The 23,760-nt window shown below is 39.7% G+C and overlaps 1 protein-coding gene across 4 annotated transcripts in view; it reads right to left on the bottom strand.

Moving 5' to 3' along the window:
* Nucleotides 1-23,760, bottom strand: part of KCNIP4 (potassium voltage-gated channel interacting protein 4) — a 1,152,721-nt gene that overhangs the window by 529,245 nt on the left and 599,716 nt on the right. The window contains exon 1 of one of the 4 annotated variants that reach the window (XM_034672027.1): nt 17,370-17,577. The exons of the other annotated variants lie outside the window; for them this stretch is intronic. Within the exon in view, the coding sequence (XP_034527918.1) occupies nt 17,370-17,469 (100 nt within the window). The 5' untranslated portion in view covers nt 17,470-17,577. Of the gene's footprint in view, nt 1-17,369; nt 17,578-23,760 lie in introns of those variants that run through there. 4 annotated transcript variants of the gene reach the window in all.

The raw sequence follows: 23,760 nt of genomic DNA, 5'->3' as shown, positions 1-23,760 counted from the left end.
TGTGCTCTTTCCATAGCAACGACATTTTGGGGGAATTGTTCTTGGACTTACATTCTGCCACAGCACTGATCTTAACTTACTTTGTACCCCCAGGTTATAACCTAGAGCCTCAGAGTAGGATCTTTTATGTGCCTCAAATTGCACTGATTTGAATCAAGGTCAACCTAGTCTTCTTCACGTTCATTATTCAAGAAAAAAAAATCTAGTAATGAAAAAGGAAAATTGTATGGATCATCCCTACGGATGAATTTTATAAAGTACTTTTGAAAGAAACAAAAAAATGTGTGAGAACTACTTAGATTCCTTGCTCGGGAACCACACGTAATGGAACCTTTGCATGGGTCTTAAATGCTTCCTTGTACTTCTTGAAACCTCTTTCTGTCACTCCTTTCCTTTTAATCTGTTTCCCATATTAAATAATTCGTACCTAGGCTTTCGCATGAATGGTGCCCACTGAGACGCAAGCAAGCTGCTGTTCAAGAAAGAAAATTATGGAGCTCCTAAGTGAGGGAGGCAGAGAAAGGCCAAGTGACAGCAACCACCGTCCCCTGTGCCCTCTGCTCCGCCCCACCCCATTCCACATATCACACACCCAAGTTCAATTTCCCCTTTCAGAGGAAATGAAGCAAAACACATCAAAAGAGTGAATGGGTTTATTCCTAAGAATCATAAAACCACAGTTCCTCATAAAAGGTGTAGAAAATGAGCTCCTCTTTCAGATAAGTGAGACTCTTAGGCAAAATATCAATATCCTAGTCCCTTGATAATTTCCTTGACATAGGAATATTTATAGAGACAGCTATGTATCCACTACTGAGGACACCGTTCGACCTGAAGTTGAAAAATTACTTCAAGTTATGAAACTCTGTCCTTAGTTCCCAGGTGTTTCTTCTGAGTTATCTTATTTTTAAAGATAAAACAAACACACATAGAACTCTTCAATTTTAAATATGTTTCTGGATCAAAAAGAAATGTTTTTCATTTAAATTGATAAATGACTATGCTCCAATGGGCACAGCGTTTCTCCTATTGGAAAAACAAATAATGTGATTTCATATTGATATTCTTTTCCTTTTAAAAGTAACCTCTAAAAATTATATAAAAATACATCAAAAATGTTCAAGTTCAAAGAAAAAATGAAAAATACCTGTGTTCATTCTCCCTCCACCCTCTGTGTGTGTGTGTATATATATATATATTAAACTGGGATCATTATTTCACACCCTGTTTTGAAACTTCTTTTAACTTAAATATATTCTGAACGACTTTTCAACACAGTGGTGTTTGCCAGTCTCATGGGGCATATGCTGGGTAAATGGGGGAATCGATTCACATGCAGATGAAATGAGGCTCTTGTCCCACCTGAATAAATTCAGAATTGAAGGTTGGCCAAGGGAGATGCCACTGAGCAGGTGAGGGAGGAGCCCAAGCTTAGGAAGGACAGTAGGTGGGGACCCAGAAGAGNTAAATATATTCTGAACGACTTTTCAACACAGTGGTATTTGCCAGTCTCATGGGGCATATGCTGGGTAAATGGGGGAATAGATTCACATGCAGATGAAATGAGGCTCTTGTCCCACCTGAATAAATTCAGAATTGAAGGTTGGCCTAGGGAGATGCCACTGAGCAGGTGAGGGAGGAGCCCAAGCTTAGGAAGGACAGTAGGTGGGGACCCAGAAGAGGCAGCCAGGAAACCACAAACAGACAGGACCTTTCCGAACTCAAGGAGGGAGGCACACAGCGACCTCGTGACCAAGAACCAGGCAAAAGTAAGAACACTCACCTGGGTGCTTACTAGGCATCAGAATTAGTCATTTAAGCACTTCGTCTGTTAATATGTGTTTGTTTCAGGCAATAGTCTATGAGTGAGATCCAGTGGAAGATTTTATAGGAGAAACAGAGGATTGGGAAGGTTAAATATACTTGGCTAAGATCACACAGTTAGTTAGACTAGAGATTGCAGTGGGGGCTTTTTACTCAAAGGCATAGCGTGCTTCACTTCAGCCAACACTGTAGATACATTACCCCTCTACTGATCTTTTCCATGGCTCCTCTCCTTAGTACTTAGACACATGCTTAAATATAAACGTAGGTCCAAAGGAATCATCACAGGTCTTGTTCCAAAAAATCAAGAATCTGTTTCTTCAATGAGTTCAATGGCTTATTCTCTTAACTAATAAACTTCATAACTCACGCTCTTGGAGTGTGTGTGTGTGTGTGTGTGTGTGTGTGTGAAATATGTAAGTATACGCACTCACGAGTTTAATATATATTGACACAACTATATTTGTGCACGAGTGTGATGTGTACGTGAAGACACAGAGTTACATCCTCNGATGGCTTATTCTCTTAACTAATAAACTTCATAACTCACACTCTTGGAGTGTGTGTGTGTGTGTGTGTGTGTGTGTGTGTGAGAAATATGTAAGTATACGCACTCACGAGCTTAATATATATTGACACAACTATATTTGTGCACGAGTGTGATGTGTACGTGAAGACACAGAGTTACATCCTCGTTGGTTTTGACAGCCACTGAACACACAGTTTTGAAGGTAAGGCATCAGATCTGTGGCACATAGATACTGAATTTTCTAAATGTTAGAGACTGGTGGCTAAAAGTTGCAGAAACAAAACAAAACAAAAAACTCCACAAATTCATCATCATTAAAAATATCTTGAAAAAAACCCAAAAAGCATCTAATGAGGGACACCTGGGTGGCTCAGTGGGTGAAGCATCTGCGTTCGGCTCAAGTCACGATCCCAGGGTCCTGGGATCGAGTTCCACATTGGGCTCCTTGCTCAGCCAGGAGCCTGCTTCTCCCTCTGCCTGCTGCTTGCTCCCCCTGCTTGTGTTCTCTCTCTCTTTCTGACAAATACATAAAAATCCTTAAAAAAAAAATCTAATGAATAAAGCTTTATTTTTGAAACTCAGAATTCAATCAGGAAGTCCCTCTCTGTGATTTGAATTTTACTGCATTTATGAAGGCACAGTACATACACAAGTTTAAGGAATTCATCAGCTGTTTGAAGATCAGTCTGAGAGTATTTTCTCAAGCATTTTCACAATACACCAGTATTTGTAAGCACTTTGCTGGAACTCCACCCCAAGCAATTTTACTAGTTATTTTGATGTATGGCCACGCACTTGAGAATTGAGATTTTCTGTCACTGGCCTCTGCTTCATCATGCAACTGGAGGACAGAATTCCCAGCTGGTTCAATTTCAAGTCTTCTGTAGCCTCCATATCTGTTTTTGCATTTTTGAAGGTTGTTTTAAGCATATTCCCTCTCATTTCCTTGTTATTTTACCCATTCTCCCATATGCTACGCCATTCTGCCCTTCTCTTTGAACATATCTAGAAAGAATGATCTTGTAGCAATGTACGCATGAAAGTGCTTACTTCATCCAAGTCAGGGAGCATCTTCTTTTAAAATTATGACCACTGACCTCAAATGGACACTAAGCACTGCCCGGCAATCTTCTCACATTTGCTCAGTAAATTCACTTCCCCAGGCTCTGAAAAGACCATACTGCACTTTCTGTCTCCTTAAAACATCCATTACTCGCCACCCCACAAAAGCTTTTCACTTCACCCCATCTCGTATTAACCAAAGAACGCAATCAGACACGATGTCTCTCAACTTCCCATTATGAATGTACGCACATCGACACCAATATTCTCTGCCTTTCCCAACACATAATACAGGGAAGGAGACTCCCTGCTGTAGCCAAGGCCAGCTCCTCTGCCAAAGCAGGGATCTCTGTTTTTGTCCCCGTTGTATGCCCAGTCCCTAGAACAGTGTCTAGTAGGAGTTTGGTAAACATAGGTTGAATGAATGAATGAAGGAATGAATGCTTATGAATATGAAAGTGTCCATCTCCCCTAAATGAAGAGAAGGACAGTGCAAACACAAAGGTTTCCAGGGTGGTACTCCAAATTTGTAGCATATACCTAGATAATGCAAATAAAATAAATGATAAATAATAGATGATGTTTGCTTGTGCTTCATTGTCCTATCTGGTTTTTACACGGGATCTAACGACTAATGGCCACATTTATGGAGCACAGTAGCAGAGCCAGGCACTGTCCACTCTTGCGATTAGTTTTCATGACAATGACAAACTTACATATGTTGAAACTGAGGCTCTAAGAGATCAAGGAGGTTGCCCAAGGTCAACTAGTAAGTGAAGGAGGTAGGACTCAAATCCACATCTGTCTGAGGTAAAAGTCCGTGCTCTCTCCACCTAGTCATGCTGCCAGTTGCCCCTGAAACCCTCTAGCAGGTCTAAGCCCAACTAGTTTCTGAACAGAACTGCATTCCTCTTACCATCAACGAGGCCTGGAAACATCATGCTGCCAAATGATCTTATCTTCACTCAGTCAGTCAGTCAAGAAGTCTGAGTAGCCACAGAAATTGGCAGAGACATGAAAACCCCTAATGGGAACTTTGTATCCAGCTTCCTGTCCTGCAGGATGGATCTTACTTTCTGTGTCCCCAGTCATGTACTCTTATCATGGCAAGAAAGGCAAGACCTTCTAAGCTCACAATAGGGGCAGTTTTTGGTTTTGTGGGGCCTAAATCTTATATANAACCAGGCAAAAGTAAGAACACTCACCTGGGTGCTTACTAGGCATCAGAATTAGTCATTTAAGCACTTCGTCTGTTAATATGTGTTTGTTTCAGGCAACAGTCTATGAGTGAGATCCAGTGGAAGATTTTATAGGAGAAACAGAGGATTGGGAAGGTTAAATATACTTGGCTAAGATCACACAGTTAGTTAGACTAGAGATTGCAGTGGGGGCTTTTTACTCAAAGGCATAGCGTGCTTCACTTCAGCCAACACTGTAGATACATTACCCCTCTACTGATCTTTTCCATGGCTCCTCTCCTTAGTACTTAGACACATGCTTAAATATAAACGTAGGTCCAAAGGAATCATCACAGGTCTTGTTCCAAAAAATCAAGAATCTGTTTCTTCAATGAGTTCGATGGCTTATTCTCTTAACTAATAAACTTCATAACTCACACTCTTGGAGTGTGTGTGTGTGTGTGTGTGTGTGTGTGTGTGAGAAATATGTAAGTATACGCACTCACGAGCTTAATATATATTGACACAACTATATTTGTGCACGAGTGTGATGTGTACGTGAAGACACAGAGTTACATCCTCGTTGGTTTTGACAGCCACTGAACACACATTTTTGAAGGTAAGGCATCAGATCTGTGGCACATAGATACTGAATTTTCTAAATGTTAGAGACTGGTGGCTAAAAGTTGCAGAAACAAAACAAAACAAAAAACTCCACAAATTCATCATCATTAAAAATATCTTGAAAAAAACCCAAAAAGCATCTAATGAGGGACACCTGGGTGGCTCAGTGGGTGAAGCATCTGCGTTCGGCTCAAGTCACGATCCCAGGGTCCTGGGATCGAGTTCCACATTGGGCTCCTTGCTCAGCCAGGAGCCTGCTTCTCCCTCTGCCTGCTGCTTGCTCCCCCTGCTTGTGTTCTCTCTCTCTTTCTGACAAATACATAAAAATCCTTAAAAAAAAAATCTAATGAATAAAGCTTTATTTTTGAAACTCAGAATTCAATCAGGAAGTCCCTCTCTGTGATTTGAATTTTACTGCATTTATGAAGGCACAGTACATACACAAGTTTAAGGAATTCATCAGCTGTTTGAAGATCAGTCTGAGAGTATTTTCTCAAGCATTTTCACAATACACCAGTATTTGTAAGCACTTTGCTGGAACTCCACCCCAAGCAATTTTACTAGTTATTTTGATGTATGGCCACGCACTTGAGAATTGAGATTTTCTGTCACTGGCCTCTGCTTCATCATGCAACTGGAGGACAGAATTCCCAGCTGGTTCAATTTCAAGTCTTCTGTAGCCTCCATATCTGTTTTTGCATTTTTGAAGGTTGTTTTAAGCATATTCCCTCTCATTTCCTTGTTATTTTACCCATTCTCCCATATGCTACGCCATTCTGCCCTTCTCTTTGAACATATCTAGAAAGAATGATCTTGTAGCAATGTACGCATGAAAGTGCTTACTTCATCCAAGTCAGGGAGCATCTTCTTTTAAAATTATGACCACTGACCTCAAATGGACACTAAGCACTGCCCGGCAATCTTCTCACATTTGCTCAGTAAATTCACTTCCCCAGGCTCTGAAAAGACCATACTGCACTTTCTGTCTCCTTAAAACATCCATTACTCGCCACCCCACAAAAGCTTTTCACTTCACCCCATCTCGTATTAACCAAAGAACGCAATCAGACACGATGTCTCTCAACTTCCCATTATGAATGTACGCACATCGACACCAATATTCTCTGCCTTTCCCAACACATAATACAGGGAAGGAGACTCCCTGCTGTAGCCAAGGCCAGCTCCTCTGCCAAAGCAGGGATCTCTGTTTTTGTCCCCGTTGTATGCCCAGTCCCTAGAACAGTGTCTAGTAGGAGTTTGGTAAACATAGGTTGAATGAATGAATGAAGGAATGAATGCTTATGAATATGAAAGTGTCCATCTCCCCTAAATGAAGAGAAGGACAGTGCAAACACAAAGGTTTCCAGGGTGGTACTCCAAATTTGTAGCATATACCTAGATAATGCAAATAAAATAAATGATAAATAATAGATGATGTTTGCTTGTGCTTCATTGTCCTATCTGGTTTTTACACGGGATCTAACGACTAATGGCCACATTTATGGAGCACAGTAGCAGATCCAGGCACTGTCCACTCTTGCGATTAGTTTTCATGACAATGACAAACTTACATATGTTGAAACTGAGGCTCTAAGAGATCAAGGAGGTTGCCCAAGGTCAACTAGTAAGTGAAGGAGGTAGGACTCAAATCCACATCTGTCTGAGGTAAAAGTCCGTGCTCTCTCCACCTAGTCATGCTGCCAGTTGCCCCTGAAACCCTCTAGCAGGTCTAAGCCCAACTAGTTTCTGAACAGAACTGCATTCCTCTTACCATCAACGAGGCCTGGAAACATCATGCTGCCAAATGATCTTATCTTCACTCAGTCAGTCAGTCAAGAAGTCTGAGTAGCCACAGAAATTGGCAGAGACATGAAAACCCCTAATGGGAACTTTGTATCCAGCTTCCTGTCCTGCAGGATGGATCTTACTTTCTGTGTCCCCAGTCATGTACTCTTATCATGGCAAGAAAGGCAAGACCTTCTAAGCTCACAATAGGGGCAGTTTTTGGTTTTGTGGGGCCTAAATCTTATATAATTTGAAGGAGAAAATTCCATAAAAAAAGATTAAAAATATCACATATACAAAATTTGGCATGGAAGTTATCTTTATTTGAAATATGAATGGGAAGGGGCCCACATACTTGGGGAACTCTGTAGCTTAAGCTTCATTTATCCCAAGATAGTTTTGTCTTTGACTATGACCGAGCCCTATCTAAGAGACAGGTACATGATGGCTTAGAACCTGTTCTTCCAGATTGGCAGCATGAATTTGTTTTTTTTAAAGGTTTTATTTATTTATTTGAGAGAGAGAGAGAAACCATAAGCAGGGGGAGGGGCAAAGAGAAAAGCAGACTCACAGCTGAGCAGGGAGCCTGATGTGGGACTCTATCCCAGGACCACGATGTTTAACTGACTGAGCCACCCAGGTGCCCCAACAGCATGGATTTGAATCCCAGCCAGACCACTTCTAGATCTTAGACCAGTGATTAAAACTTCTGGAACAAACACGTTCTCATTTGTTAAATCTTCAATTATATAATTGGTTCATAAAAATTATTGTCAATATGAATAATGCATACAAAGTGCTGGCCATAGTGCCTGGCAAATGCTTAACAAAGTGCTCATTCAGGTGTCACTGGTGTTCTTAGCAACTGACACCATCTTCTTGCTCACCTCATCTGGGACTTCTCTACCTGAGGCCCATTCCTATGTTCATTTGATCGCTTCCTCAATTCCTGAGCACCAGGCCCTTGGGATTTAACCCTGTGTCTTCACCATTGTGGACCACATGTTGGCATATCTCATCAGTTTTTTTCAGGAACCTTGTTTCTACCTGTGCACTGGCAACGTCCCCCGTCCCCTGGGCATAACCCAATAAAACTAGAAAATAGCAATATGATGAAAAAATGTCCATAATATATTCTTAAGTAAATAAAGAGCCAGAATTCCTGTAATTATGGCTAATGAGATTATTCTTATGGGTTTTCTAAAAATTGGATACCATAAATATGTAAAACTATTAGCTCCTCTCCTAGAATATGATTTATTGCTCAATCACAGATGATGTAGTTATTATACTATTTAAGGCTACCAATTAGTTTTGTCATTTGTAACAAGTCAATTAACCTTCCTGGGCCTCAATTTACTCATAAAACGAGGGGGTTGGACTACAGTCTCTATGATTCTTGCTAGTTACCCCCCAAAATATTAGTAGCACAAATAACTGGATATAAATGTATTATTCTTATCTCAGTGTGGGATGTGCCAATTTGAATATTTATCTTTGAAGCTAATATGTGGGGGAGGAGGAGTTACTTAAAGGAAAACAACATGACTTTCCTTTTTTGTGAAATCTGCCTTTTTGCCTTCGCTGTTGCAATACTCCTACTGAGGCAGGTGCTCAAGAAATATTATTTGAATTTTTTAAAATGCCTTTTTTAGTAAAGTCTTATTAAGACAATTTACTAGGGTCCTGTAGATGCGATTAAGAGTAGAGTTTATGCGATTAAGAGTAGAGTTATGTCCAGTTTACTAGGGTCCTGTAGATGCGATTAAGAGTAGAGTAGATCTTGAAGCAGCCTGGTAAGAAGAATGAAGATAACTTGCTCACTTGCCCCAGGTGGCTGGTAGAAGGGTCCATCTAGCTTCACCACAAGGAATGACTATTTTAGCCTGAGCATATGTGAAAGATCAGTCATGAGAAGTACAGGCCATTTTTCCAGGTAAGAGAGTTCTGACAAAAGGTATGGAATTGATGTCTTGGCAGGTGTCTGAGGAAGGGCAAAGGGGTTTCTGTCTACCCCATGCTAAGATTGGCATAGGAAGATATGGTCTGGAAACTGGTATCAGGACCTATAAAAGAAGCTTGAATGAAAGACTTGGAGACACTTTCTACCCTAACCTCTCAGTAGATTCCCAGTACAAAAAAGAATAAATCTCAAAGTTCTTACAATAGTCTGGTATGACATGACCTTGGCCATCCCTCTACTGCTTCTATAGTTCCATTAGACTTCCTGTGCTCCTTGAACACAAGAAACACACTTCCAGCCAAAGGCTCTGGTACTTGGTCATCTCTTTGCCTGGAATCCTCTTGTTCTAGACTTTACTGGTGTCACACACTCATTTCTTTCAAGTGTTGGCAGAAAAGTCAGTTCTTCAGAAAGGCTTTCTCTGACTACTCTACTTTTTAAAATGTATTTATTTATTTGAGAGAGAGAAGGAGAGTGAGCATAAGCAGGGGGTGAGGGAGAAGGAAAAGCAGACTCCCTGCTGAGTGGGGCTGGATCCCAGGACCCTGAGATCATGACCTCAATCAGACACTTAACAGACTGAGCCACCCAGGTGGTCCGGACCACCTATTATATTTATATTATTATATATTATATATATTATATATATATATATTATATATTATATATTATATATTATATATATTATATTATTATAAATAACACCCCTGTTTCTGACTCCCTATTGCATTTTGTGCTTGTCTCTATTAAATATCAGATTTTATATCCCTTTGTTTCTTTATCTTTTTGTCTTGCTTCCTCAGTAGTACATAAATTCCTCAAGAACCTGTATTGTGCTCATTACTGTTCCTAGAACAATGTATGGAGCAAAATAGAGGCACATATATTTTAGTGAATGAATGAACGAATGAATGAATTCTACTATAACTATGCTGTCTTCCATACATTTTTGTAGTATTTATAGTTTGTATCTCAAAATTTAGCAGATTTAGCAAGAAAGGACGTTTTGTGTTTTTGCTTAGGGTTGCATCCCCAGTGTCTAGGATGGTGACTGACACTTAGGAGTTGCTCAATAAATAATCTTAAACATTATTTACCATGAAAATAAAAAAATTCCTGTACTGTAGTTTCAAGAAAGAAAATGAATGGTTTTTGATTAGAGTAACAAGTAGCACCAGAAACAGTTTTAAATCCAACCAAATCGATCAATGACAACTTCCTAGTAGTAGGAACCACTCTGGAAAGCCTAAAATCCTGTATGACATCAGCAGTGTGTTGCTCTGAGCGACTGCCTCCTACAAGTGCGGCTCTCACTTGCTTAGCAAGCAATGAATTCAGCTTCTAGCTTCAGATATGGAGTGGTAGCCTCCTTCTTTAGAAGAAAAGATGATCGTGCATGGCTGTAATAGCCAAACACACAAACTATTCATAACCTCCTAGACAGGGTTCTACACCCACACAAATACAAACTCAGGTCAATCTGCGCAACAAACAGAAGAGGGAGGTGCTGCGGGGTTATTCCCATCTATGATATAAAGAAACTGAGGTATAGAAGGTTGGGGAGCTTACGTCAAGGCAACTAGTATGTATGAGAGCTGGTATTTAGTTATTATTAAATCCAATTATTGTGGCTTCAGAGTCTGTGCTCTTAGCATCTCTACTCCAAGATCTCTCTGTAAAAACTGAAATCTACAATTGGTACTGTGTCAGCAGTAAGATTTCCTGACCTGTTCAAAGCCTTTTCAAATAATTACATCCACAAGCCTGGATGGTGGGGGTGAATTTCAAACAGAGATGCCAAGGTAGGCATCTGTGAGATGGTACGAGCAGTAAATGAAGGGGTTTAGCTTCCTGTTTTTAATAATCAGAGTGATGAACAATGAGGATAACTGCCCTTGTGATTTTTATATATATCTACTGGGTATTAAGCCTGGGTCTCCCAGAAATTCAACCTCTGGGACACTGAATGGCTGTCAGGTGGTAACAGTTCTCTACCACTAACTTATTCAGACAAATCAACAAGGTGGAAAACACCTCAATTTACATCCTCAGCTTAAGGGTTCTTTGTGGTAGTACCTATTGCTGATGATAAAACTAGGCCAGAAATCAACTTACCATCAGCCAAGTCTTAGAATCCTTGAATTTTACTGTTATTGGTCCACTAGCAAAATAATTTAGGAGAGCTGTTCTTATTTTGGGTAAATATTTGTGGATCTTAGATCATGTTTGAAGTTTATTTTCTGAGTGTAATCCATGAGGTATTTTTTTCTCTACCTAGAAGAGTTCTATCAAAAACGCGTTATTTGGGGGGTGCCTGGGTGGCTCAGTGTGTTAAGCATCTGCCTTCGGCTCAGGTCACGATCCCAGGGTCCTGGGATGGAGACCTGTGTTAGGATCCCTGCTCAGCGGGAAGCCTGCTTCTCCCTCTGCCTCCAGCTCCCCCTGCTTGTGCTCTCTCTCTGTCAAATAAATAAATGATACCTTCAAAAAGACAAAACAAGTCATTTGGTAGTCGTCTAATGTCCCTGGGACTCTATGTTCTCATCGATGAAATGATTGCTTTAGAATTTGCAAATTTCTGAAGAACTTTCTATTTTATGAAGCCATGATAAGTCAGAACTTCAATTATGTGATCTATAATCCGCCCTCTTCCTTATTTATTTATTTGTTTGTTTGTTTGTTTTGGTTCATTATCACAGCTGTGTTTTTACATAGATGACTCTATGTAGAAGTAAAAAGAAATCAGTGAAATTTTATTTTATTTTAATTTTTTAAAAATTTTATTTATTTATTTGACAGAGATAGAGATAGCCAGCGAGAGAGGGAACATAAGCAGGGGGAGTGGGAGAGGAAGAAGCAGACTCATAGCGGAAGAGCCTGATGTGGGGCTCGATCCCATAAGGCTGGGATCACGCCCTGAGCCGAAGGCAGACGCTTAACCGCTGTGCCACCCAGGCGCCCCTATTTTATTTTAATTTTTTAAAAGATTTTATGTATTTATTTGACAGAGAGAAAGAGAGAGAGAGTACAAGCAGGGGGAGCAGCAGGCAGAGGGAGAGGGAGAAGCAGGCTCCCCACTGAGCAAGGAGCCAGATGTGGGGCTCGATCCCAGGACCCTGGGATCATGACCTGAGCGGAAGGCAGACACTCAACTTAGTGAGCTTCCCAGGCACTCCAGAATCAGTCAAATTTTAAAAAAGGAACTATTTTTATTTTTTAGTCTATAGGAAGGTTTTATGTTAGGTGTGGCTTTTATTTCTCTGTGTACATTTTATCTTATTTTTGCATATTTACCTTCTGTAGTCATAGGGAATGCCATCTGGACAACTGCCACCATGAAGTTACTGGAGCTAATCCAGATTCCTTCACTTATTCCCTTGTGACTTTGAGCAGAGTCTTAACCTCTCTGAATCCCCAGTTTATCCACCAGGAAACCAGAAATAACACCTTCAAACTGCTCTGGTTGGTCTGATCATTCCAGGGCATGGCATAGGTAACCTGCCTTTCACCTCATTTGTCCTAAAGATTCTCAACTAAGGAAAGCTTTCTTCCTCCTTTGCCCTCTGTTCCCCATAACTAGAATGATCTGTGTTCCTTCTGCCCTGTATCTGTTGGTAAAGGCTGGAGTGTGTTTTCTGTTGACGATCACCCTGATCAAGCCTAAAACCCCACTGAGGCTTGTGCTATGTTCTAAGTCACTCCTGGTGCACCTACTCCGAAATCCTAATCCAATGTAAGTCATCTTATCTTTGTTTGTCTCTGCTCTAATCAGTCCCCTCCATAAATCTCAGACCCTTTCATAAGTAATCCCCTTCCTGGAATCAAGGTCTCCTCTTTACACAGTAGCATCTTATGTTGAATCTTTTCCTTTCTCCAAGATCACCAGCCCTTCTCTATTTCCAGCAGTCCCACCTGTTACCCACAGACAGATCAAAAACTGGGCTCAGTCTGAGAACAAATATGTTTATCTACTTTCTTCTCAATTTTACCCCAGAGTCCAACTAACAATTGTACTTGATTTGACTGGAATTTAATGCAGATTCGTTTATATGATGAGATTTTGTCTTATTTACAAAATACAGGCTTTAGAATATTCTTTATGTTGTGGTCAGACTAGTACAGTCAGTATGTGAGCATGGATATTTATGCTTATTTATTTAATTATTTTAGAGATAGAGCACACGCACATGTGGCAAATGGGCAGAGGGTGAGGGAGAGAGAGAATCTTAAGCAGGGTCCATGCCCAGAACAGAGTCCAATATGGGGCTCAATCTCACTGACTCTGAGATCATGACCAGAGCCAAAATCAAGAGTCAGATGCTTAACCAACTGAGCCACCCACGCGCCGCTGGATATTTACGCTTATTAAACAATGTTAGTGACTAATAAGAGTGTTCCTCATATGGAATGCAATCAGGAAAGGCTTGTAGAAAGAGTTAATGAATACCTGACCTAGCACTCTCTACTTTTCACCAAATTATCTGCCATTGCCAGAATGCTGTAATGTCAAGAAATTAAAATTATAAGATAGGATATAGAGCCTCATGGCCTGAGTTTGACCTCCAGCTTTATGATTTACTGGTTGAGTAAGCTTGAGCCGAGTTACTCAGCCTGGAAAACAGTGTGGAGGTCCCTTAAAAAGTTAAAAATTGAGCTACCCTAATGACCCAGCCATTGCCCTACTGGGTATTTACCCCAAAGATACAGACGTAGTGAAGAGAAGGGCCATATGCACCCCAATGTTCATAGCAGCATTGTCCACAATAGCTAAATCGTGGAAGGAGCCGAGATGCCCTTCAACAGATGACTGGATTAAGAAGCTGTGGTCCATATATACAATGGAATATTACTCAGCTATCAGAAAGAACGAATTCTCAACATTTGCTGCAACATGGACGGCACTGGAGGAGATAATGCTAAGTGAAATAAGTCAAGCAGAGAAAGACAATTATCATATGATTTCTCTCATCTATGGAACATAAGAACTAGGAGGATCGGTAGGGGAAGAAAGGGATAAAGAAAAGGGGGGTAATCAGAAGGGGGAATGAAACATNTATTGAAACTTAACTGAATTACAAAACCCAAACAAACAAACAAACAAAAAAACAAACACCAAAAAACAAAACAACTGACCTTTGATATGTTAATAAATCATAACATGATGTGTTTATTTGTTATTGGAGCTCCGTGTAAATTTTGAGAAACTCTATCACAAGGATGCCTAAAATAGCAGTCCCAAATGTCAAAGTCTAGAGCTACAGGAAAGGACATTTCCCTATTCTCCTGAAATACAATGAAAATCTCCTTGAGGTATGATGAATTATCCCACTATGGAAGAGGAGGAAAGATCAGTCTCACAGCGGCCCTGCCTTACAATTCCAAAGTAGGCCATTGATACCTATTTTATAAGAAAGGATACGTATTACAGAAATGATCAAGTTTTCATGATCTGATAGGCTCATAAACTTCTTGAAATGTAAAGTCCCATGGAGATTTCCAAGTTCAGTTTTCTCATTTTTGACAACTAAAGGCATAAGGTGGCTTAGCTGAGGTTAAAAAACAAGAGAGTGGCAGAGGAGGGGTAAGCATCTGTATTCCTACTGTTGTTTTATTTTCTCATGTTAACTAATGTTACCTGCTAAATGCAACTCTTTTTCTTTATAAATATATGCCATGGATCCACATGTAATGTTACGTGTTTATGCACCTCACACACAGACTGGAACAGACGGACCCGGGACATCCACGACCTAATCCCCAGGTCTTCTACAAAGAATAGGAGCTCAAAGTACTCAAAGACAACCCAAACCAAATATTTTAGACTTTAATGTTACCAATTTATTTTGAAGTCCATTTACTCTCTAATATTTGAAGCAAGATAGTAACAACATTCTGCAAGCATAGTATTATATATATGCCCTTGAGAACACAATGCATATTGCATATATAATAATACAAAAAGAATGAAAAAACTACATTCTGAATGGTAACTACACTGTAGACTAGTTATAAGTTTAGAAGAAAAGGTTTAATTGTTTAGGAAAAAAATTCAAAATCATCCTCACAGGACTTTAACTTAGGTTCACATTTTTCTACTTAATACTCAAATGTCTTTAACAGGACCCTTGAACAGCCAGAACTAAGAAAGGTGAAAAAAAATTATTATCCTTAACTTAGATATGTAAAATGGTGGGCGAGGAAGGAAATTTCTATGTGAAGATAGGATGAATGAAATAAGCATCAGCGTTTGTTTTTAAGAAAGTTCCAGAAAATCTATGAAGTTATTTTGATATTAAATACTGTTTACCATTTTCATTAATTAATAATTAATATTAATTAATATTAGGCTACAACTTCAGAGTGTGCACATTGAATCTATAGATTCAAACCATATACAATAAAATTCAGTCTATTCATTTGCTTTATATCTCCAGTAAGCAAAGTATGTGGGTTTTCTGACTCCACCATTCACTTTTCAGATAAGTCTTACACAAACTTCAAAATGGAAAGCACTATTGCTCTTTGTTTCTATCAATGTGTGCAAATTAAATATAATTCCTCCTTCATGTGGTTATCAACATTTTACCATTTTTAAATACTTTTTAAAAAAAGGCTGGAAATAAATCAGATACAAATTTTTACTGAACTTTACTAGACAACACATTCTCTCTTCATAGTATTAGTACAATATTAGCTTGGAATATGCTGACATTGCAAAATATAAAATACAAGAGAAACCGTTCATACAAATCAGTACAAATTGGAATATAAGTAATAAGGAAAAGGAAAAAGTTTCATAAAGGTTAGAAGCCTTTAGAAGAAGGAAACACATGGTCTCATTTGGGAAAGCAAATGTTTGTGCTCTGGAAACAAAACTAATAATACAGTAGATTTGATTCCAAAATCCAGAGAAAACGCCCTTGACAAAGAGTTTAAAGAATGACAACACAACATTGATGAAATCAGGTAAAACAAGTCCCTCCACATGGCTAGAAATACTGACACTTTTCCATGTTACTGTCAGACTCAGGAAAAAAACAAAACCAAACAAAACAAAACCCCAAAATCAGTCCATTAAAATGGGAGATCCCTGTCATATTTGCAAGGTAAAATAACACAGTAAAGGACAGAGAAGCCAAACCAAGTTATCGGTTTTATGACAATGAACAAGATAAAATCAATTTTAAAGAACAGTCATCGCTTCCAGAATTTAGAATTTATCTTCTTTTTAGCACTATACATGTCTCCATCACTGAGGACTCTAAAAGAACATTCTGCAAACTTACTCTGACAAACCTTGCTTTCCACCATCCCTTATCCCGCAACGAGTTACGAATGTAGGTTTCTGATAACCTACATCAGAGTGACACACTTAGCTGTAATTTGATGTTTGCTATTTGTAAATGTAATCATGTCACATGTGATTGTCTTTCTCTGGAGGACTGGATTAGTTGTGAATGTAAATACATTTAAAACATATTTTCATTTTTACTCAATTTTAAAATTTGAAGCAACACGAATATCACAGCATAACTATGTCACATAACATCTAGGGATGCTTTTTAAAATTGCTCTGACAACTTTAGAGAAACTATAACTAGCTGTATGCAAACATGCTCTCAAACGTGTTCTGAGCACTAAGAAAATAATCTAACTTTACGCAGATTCTCAAAGACACATTTAATTCAGGAAAAATACAGGCAAGAATACACCTTATTTATTTTTTTTAAGAAAGAGATGATTGCTAAGAATAGGAGTATGAGCCTCTGATGAACGTAAACAGAAGCACTTGAAATACAACTGGCCGTTTGGAATCTATGTTCAAGTCTGTCATGAGTTGGGGACTCTGCCCCTTACACTCTACATTGAAATGTGAACAGGTAATATTATAAATACTTCTCAAGACAACCTTACAAAAGCCTGTTACTCTTAGGCTCTAATCTTAAAACATAAGCAATTATAATAAATGTATATCTATTTCCATTTGACGAATGCATTTGCATAGCAACAAACAAACAGACCTCGCAGCATACCCAAATAAAATTTGCTGATGCAATAAAAGGGGATATTCGAATTAAAAAAAAAATCTAACAACAACATGGACTAGATGCTCTCAATATAACAGACATACCAGTGATTAACCTTTAATTTCCTCAGTTTTGGTTCTCATATTTTGATTCAAAGTGTTTCTCATAGTTTTAATGTTCTGCTCTGAAAACGTTACTGAAACTTAACAAAAAGTTTATTTTATTCATCTGTCCTACTCTGAAAAACCTGCCTGTCTTGATGTCCACCCCAGAGTAACATTTGTCTGATCTCATTTCAGGTGCCTTTCACATTCACTTAAGAAATTTTTATTGCAAAACAGAGAATTTTTAGAAGTCACTAAAAAGCACTCCCTTACCTTCTAAACCTGCTTCAATCAGCCCAAACTGTTCCAATAATTTAACAAAAAGCACAATGACGATCAGAACTGCTATCATTTCAAGCCCTTCCAAGTTCATGGTCAGCTAGGTCATGGTCCGACCACAGCCAGTGAGAAGTGCTCCTCTGCCTGGCTTTCTTTGTAAAGCCATTAAACTACATTAAGAAGGCTACTGCCAGAGGAGAAGGGGCGGAGGAGGAGGAGGAGGAGAGAGAGAGAGAGAATGAGAGAGAGAGGATGAGAGAGAGGGAGGATGAGAGAGAGGGAGGATGAGAGAGAGGGAGGATGAGAGAGAGAGAGAAGGGAAAGGAGAGGAGATGGAGAGGCTGAGAGAAAGGGCGTGAATAAGAGAAATGCATCCCTCCTGTCTAGTGTAGCAGAGGCCAGGAGTGGCAGCCGGATTAAGTGGGGCCCGTCGGAATTATCGGCTTCCTGGTTATCACTCTTAGAGAGACAGCCACGCATGAAGTAACGCGCAGATCACCCGAAGACCCCGAGGTCACCAGGACGGTCCCGAGGAAAGACGACGCGCGGCAGTGATGGCTCCGCGGCTCCCGGACCAGCGCGCCCGCCCGTGGCTTCTTTGGGCTGGTCAGTTGCCTTGGAAACGGAAACTAAGCAAGGGCAGGACTCCCGCTGCAGACAGAGACCTAAGGAACAGGGCATCTTGAAATAGGAAGAAAAACCTGAAAATGCCATGCCCAGAGAGGCGGAGTGACAGCTTGGATTCGGCTGCTTCAGAAACACTGTTTACTAGTCAGGAAAAACAAGTGTGGATTTTGCCCCAACTAGCTGAGCGCGGAGAGAAATGAGGCTTTAAGAGACTTGATCAGTATTTATTTTCTTCTCAATGAGTTGCCTTATCCTAAGGCTGGGTCTGAGTCATTGTGAACTAATATTCTCGTTTGAATAATAGCTATCACACTGCTTCAGAGCATGAGTACAACAAACTAATAAATATTCTTAGTATCTGTAAATTTTAGAGTTTAGCAGGTACCTTATGCATTAGCTCATTGCCATTTGATATGCCGAAATATATACTTCTTTTCAATGTGTACCTCCGATGCTTGTTTTTTTCTTTTAATTGATTTAAGTAAATTTAGAGGCAGAAAACGTTTAACAACAACAACAACAAAAATCAGAAATAACACTTTGGAGTTTCTGTCTTTATCCTGCACAATCATTTCATTCATCCCTCCCTCCTTTACTGCCCAAATAGATCAGGCCCACATTAAAATACAGAATTTTGAAAAAACAAAAAACAATACAAAAACAAACAAACAAAAAGCCACAAGAGTTAGAAAGCATCTCAGAAAACCAATCCAAGTCTCTTGTTTCACAGATGAACAAACTGAGAGCCAAGAAAAAGCAGGAAAGATCAGACAAAGACAGAGCAAGGTAGAAGGCAGGCATCCCTAACTCCTGGCTGGCTTTGGAGGCAATATAGTGTAACAGTTCAGAGTATGGACTTCAGAGCCAGACTGCCTGGATTCGGATGTAGGATCCCTTACTAGCTGTGTGACCTTGGGTAAGTTACTTAACATCTCCATGCCTTAATGTGCTCATCTGTGAAGGGTGATGATAATAGCACTTTTCTCATTGTACTGTTGAGAGGATTAGTGAGTGATGTTTTTAGAACAGAGGGTGTGCTCGCTCAATCACTACTAGCTCTTATTTCTATCACAAGTCTCTCCATGCTCTATTCAAACCATACAGGGTTGCCAAACTAGTCACTCTAGGATGTAGCCCTCACCTTGTCATTCCCTTAATCAACAACCTTCCATGGCTCTTTATTTGCCTACTGAATAAAGTCCGAGCTCCTTTGAACGGCATCCTTGTCCTTCTGTGATCTGGCATCATCTTGAGAACTGCACCTCATTGTCATGACTTCGGTATATCACCGTACCTGATAGCTCAGCTTCCTTCCTGCAAACTCACTTTGAGCTTCTCCCTCTCCAGGCTTTGTTGGAAACACCATCTAGCTGGAAAATCCTTTCCTTGCCCTCTCTGCCTGTCAAGTTCCTAAAACTCTCCCAGAAAACTTCTTCAAGCAGAATTGTAGGAACTCTCTCCTGTTTCTGTGTCTTTACAGTACCTTTTCCTCTTACAGTGTGTTATATTAAAGCCACTTGAGCATAGATCTTGACAACTTAACGAGTAAGCTTCTAGAAGGCAGAAATCATTCCCTCTTTACCTGTATGTTCCCCACATGCCTTCACGAAGGGCACATTACAGTTCATAGGTATATGGAATAGATACATGTTGGATAACAATAGTCACCATTAATTGGGTAATTACCATATGTCAGATCCTTTACATACATTACTTTTCCCTCGTAGCCATTCTGAAAATAGGCATAATTAGATAAGATTTACAGAGAAACACTAAGCCTCAGAGAGTTTAAAATAGCAGGCTCAAGGTCATACCACTGGTGTGAGATAGGACCAAGTTTCAAGCTCTGATTTGTTCAACTCAAAGCCCAATATTTTTTCCCTATTATTCTACACAGCTTTAAAAACACTAAAAATCCAAACATTGGTACAAATAGTTGTCAGCCCAGTAACGAAGGTTATACCCAAGATGATCCTCCCAAACTGTTCTGTGTCATTCTAATTAATCCACCAACTCCCGTTACTTTGCCACATGAGAAGTTTCCAAACTAGTAGTTAAATAAATTCCTGGATCTTCCTCCCTGCTCTTTCACAGGTTTATTATTACTTAAACACACATCACCTCTGGTCTCCAAAGTGGATTTTTCTATGCTTTTCTACCCAAGGGAACTCAGTATAGACCTTCAACTTGCCTGGTAAATGAAAATCATTGATCAGGTCCCTTGTGTTCATATTTAAAATTGATGTCCTCGCAACAAAATAAAAAAATAAACAAGTGGCACTACATCAAACTAAAAAGCTTCTGCACAGCAAAAGAAACCATCAACAAATTAAAAAACCTACAGAATGGGAGAAAATATTTACCAACCATATAACTGATAAGGGGTTAATATCTAAAAAAAATATAAGAAATTCATACAACGCAATAGAAAAACCAAATAAAAAACAAAAACAACTTGACTAAAAAATGGACAAAGTTCCTGAGTATACATTTTTCCAAAGAAGACATACAAATGGTCAGTAGGCACATGAAAGGCACTCAACATATTAATTATCAGGGAAATGCAAATCAAAACTTCAATAAGGTGTTACCTCACACCTGTTAGGATAGGTATGATCAAAAAGATAAAAGTGTTGGCAATGATGTAGAGAGAGGGAACTTTTGTGCACTGTTGGTGGGAATCCAATTGGTAATGCCATTATGGAAAACAGTATGAAGTGTCTTCCAAAAATTAAAAATAGAATTTTTTTACCACATAATTCAGCAATTCCTCTTTTGGGCATATATCCAAAGGCAATGAAATCAGTACTTCAATACCTGCACTCTCCTGCTCATTGATTCATTACTCACAATAGCCAAGATATGGAAACAGCCTAAGTGTCTGTTGATGAATGAACGAATGGAGAAATTGTGACACACACACACACACACACACATGCATGGATGCACACACGTGCACATGCACAGGAATATTATATAGTCTTTAAAAAGAAGGTAATACTGCCATTTGTGACAATATGGATGAACATGGAGGGCATTATGCTAAATGAAATAAGCTATGCCCCAAAAGAAAAATGCTGGATGATCTCACTTATATGTGGATTCTAAAAAAAGTTGAATTCACAGAAGCAGAGAATAGAACAGAAGTTATCAGGGGCAGGGAGGTGGAGCAAACGGGAAGATGCTGGTCAAAAGATACCAAGTTGCAGTTTGTAGGATGCATAAATTCTAGATATTTAATGTATAGGGTGATGACTATAGTTAATAATACTGTATTGTATACTTGAAATTTGCTAAGAGAGATTTCTGGTGCTCTTATGAAAAATAACTATGTAAAGAGATGCATATGATAATTAGATTGACTGTAGTAATCATTTTCCTATATATATATATCAAAATATCATATTTTACATCTTCAATACATACAATTTTATTAAAATAAAGTTGCTGTTCTTGGGCTCAGTACTGTTTGTGGGTGGGTTGTTAGTAAACACTCCCAGAGTGAGTGTCTTTCCACTGGGTCTAGATATTCTGTGTTCCCTTTGAACTGAGTTGTTCTTCCCAGAGCCTGTAGGTTTCTTTTTAGATTGTTTACCTCCTAAGCCAGGCCTTTATTCTTGTTGTTCCCCTACTGGAATGCTTAGTCCCAGATCACTCCATGAACAAACAACTTTATTTAGGTCTTGGCTGAAAAATCCCCACGACAGAGAGGCTCCTGCTGACTGCTATGTGGAACGCCATACCTTCCCCTGACCCTGGAGTCACCACCCTCTGAAACGGTACTATTTTCCTCCAAAGCACTGTCACCACCCAACATGTCTATCTGTTTATTTGCTCATCTAATATCTCCTCTTGCTAGAATGCAGTCTCCTGCCTACGAAGGCAGAGATTTTTGTCCATCTTGTTCACTAGGATACCCTTGAACTTAGAATAATGCCTGGCATGTAAGAGGCAGTGACTAGCTGTTGAATGGATTATGTAACTGATACCCTTACCTTCCTTAAAAAGCCCCTGCTCTCCGACTGATCTGCCAGGACCCCACTCCTTATCACCTACAGCGCGAGGTCTGCCTGTGGACACTTGTGAGCTTTCCACAAACTCTCCTAGGAGGGCCCATGCTGAGGAAGCCCCCCATAGCATGGTATATTCCTGATCCCTCTCTGTAAGATGAGTCATGAGCACTGCATACTGGAATATCTTGGCCATGTTCTTTTCTCAACATTTCATGTGAGTAGGATTTGTGGTTCTGGATGATGTGACCAAGGAAAGCAATACAATGAAGGCATCAGAGAATACCTAACCACCACTGGTATAGAGGGTGTGAAATATCTGGAGAGAATTCACTCCCATCCTTTGATTTGCAGCTGAAAGAACACCACAGTCTAAATAGGTCAAGTGGCTTTGTCAATAACTCTTAGTTTCAAGTCATAGCTTAGACTTAGATTAAAGCATTCAGCCAATATCTTTTCTTCCTACAGAGCCTGACATTCCCTTTTAAGAGAGAAATATTAGAGTGACCAGTAGAAAGAAGAGAACTGGGTACTGAGTCCAGATCTTTGACATCATTCACGTTAGACTCTGAACCTCAGTTTGCTGCTCTTCAAAATGGGACCAATATCCCTCCCTCGAGAGTGTTGTAAAGATTAGGTGTTGTACCAGTTGTGATACTTAGGCTCCATGAGCACGTGCTTTGCCAAGCATGGGGCTAAGCACACTGGCTATCCTATCCTCACAATCACTCCTTGGAAAAGATCAAGATTTCATTCTCACAGATGAAGACATGGAGACGTGGGAAGAGTCAATAAATTGCTCCACGTCCCAAAGCATCAGAAGCCAGTCAGCCTGGTAGTTGTATACTGACTTTCAGGATATTCCCCATGTGAAGGACCAGGTATACACTAAGCACTCGATAATTGCTTCCCCTCATGAACGTACACACATCCCCAAGGTAAGTATCCAACATTTATTAAGACTTTTAGAAAGATTGTTTGCTCCTTTTGGATTGATACAATTTTAGACGCAGATGTCCTGCCCTGGGATTGGACGGAGGGGGGAAGGGATGGGTATGAGGAAGAAGTGAAGGAAGGGAGCGCTGTGATGACAGTTTGCCAAGAGCTTCTACGTGGCATGCTCTCAAGAAACTAATGAGGAAGGTGAGAGGCAGATCCAGGTCTCACTGCTTGAAAGAAAGTTCAACAAAACAATTTGGGGAGTCACTCAATCTCTACTGCCACATGAAGATTTCCTTGGCCCGTCCCCAGAAAAATAAACACACTTAATTACAGGCACCTTTTACTCTTCTCTTTCAGAGCATATCACTAAAGTGCAGTTTATTCAAAGTCACCAGTTACTGGCAGAAACGAACCCATTTCTGCTTTGTTTTCAGCCATATGGCTTTTGGAAGGAAAACGATGTTTCATTCCAAAATGAGAGATAAGGCTACCCTTTGATGAACTGAGGCAGAGAAGAAAGGGAATCTGCTTATTCGTGTCTCTTTGATTGCAGGTTGGGGATGGCTTTAACCGCAGGGGAAGGGGAGAAAGGCTTCTCCATACCCTACTCTCAGAGCCTCAATTAGCTGGCTTGGTCAACAACAAAACTTCATTCCATTTATTTATGATCATTCATCATTTATTCATTTGTCAGATTTTTGGTCCAGGTACCATACCAGGGCGTGTGGGCAATACCAATCTCCTCCCCTGTCTTTGCAAAGTGTAAAATCTATTAAAATTTAGTTGATAATAGCTAATATTTTAAA

This window comes from Ailuropoda melanoleuca, chromosome 11, assembly GCF_002007445.2.
Source record: "Ailuropoda melanoleuca isolate Jingjing chromosome 11, ASM200744v2, whole genome shotgun sequence".
Classification (NCBI taxonomy): Eukaryota; Metazoa; Chordata; class Mammalia; order Carnivora; family Ursidae; genus Ailuropoda; species Ailuropoda melanoleuca.
Note: the sequence above shows the minus strand (reverse complement) of the source record. Positions and strands in the feature narration are given on the sequence as shown.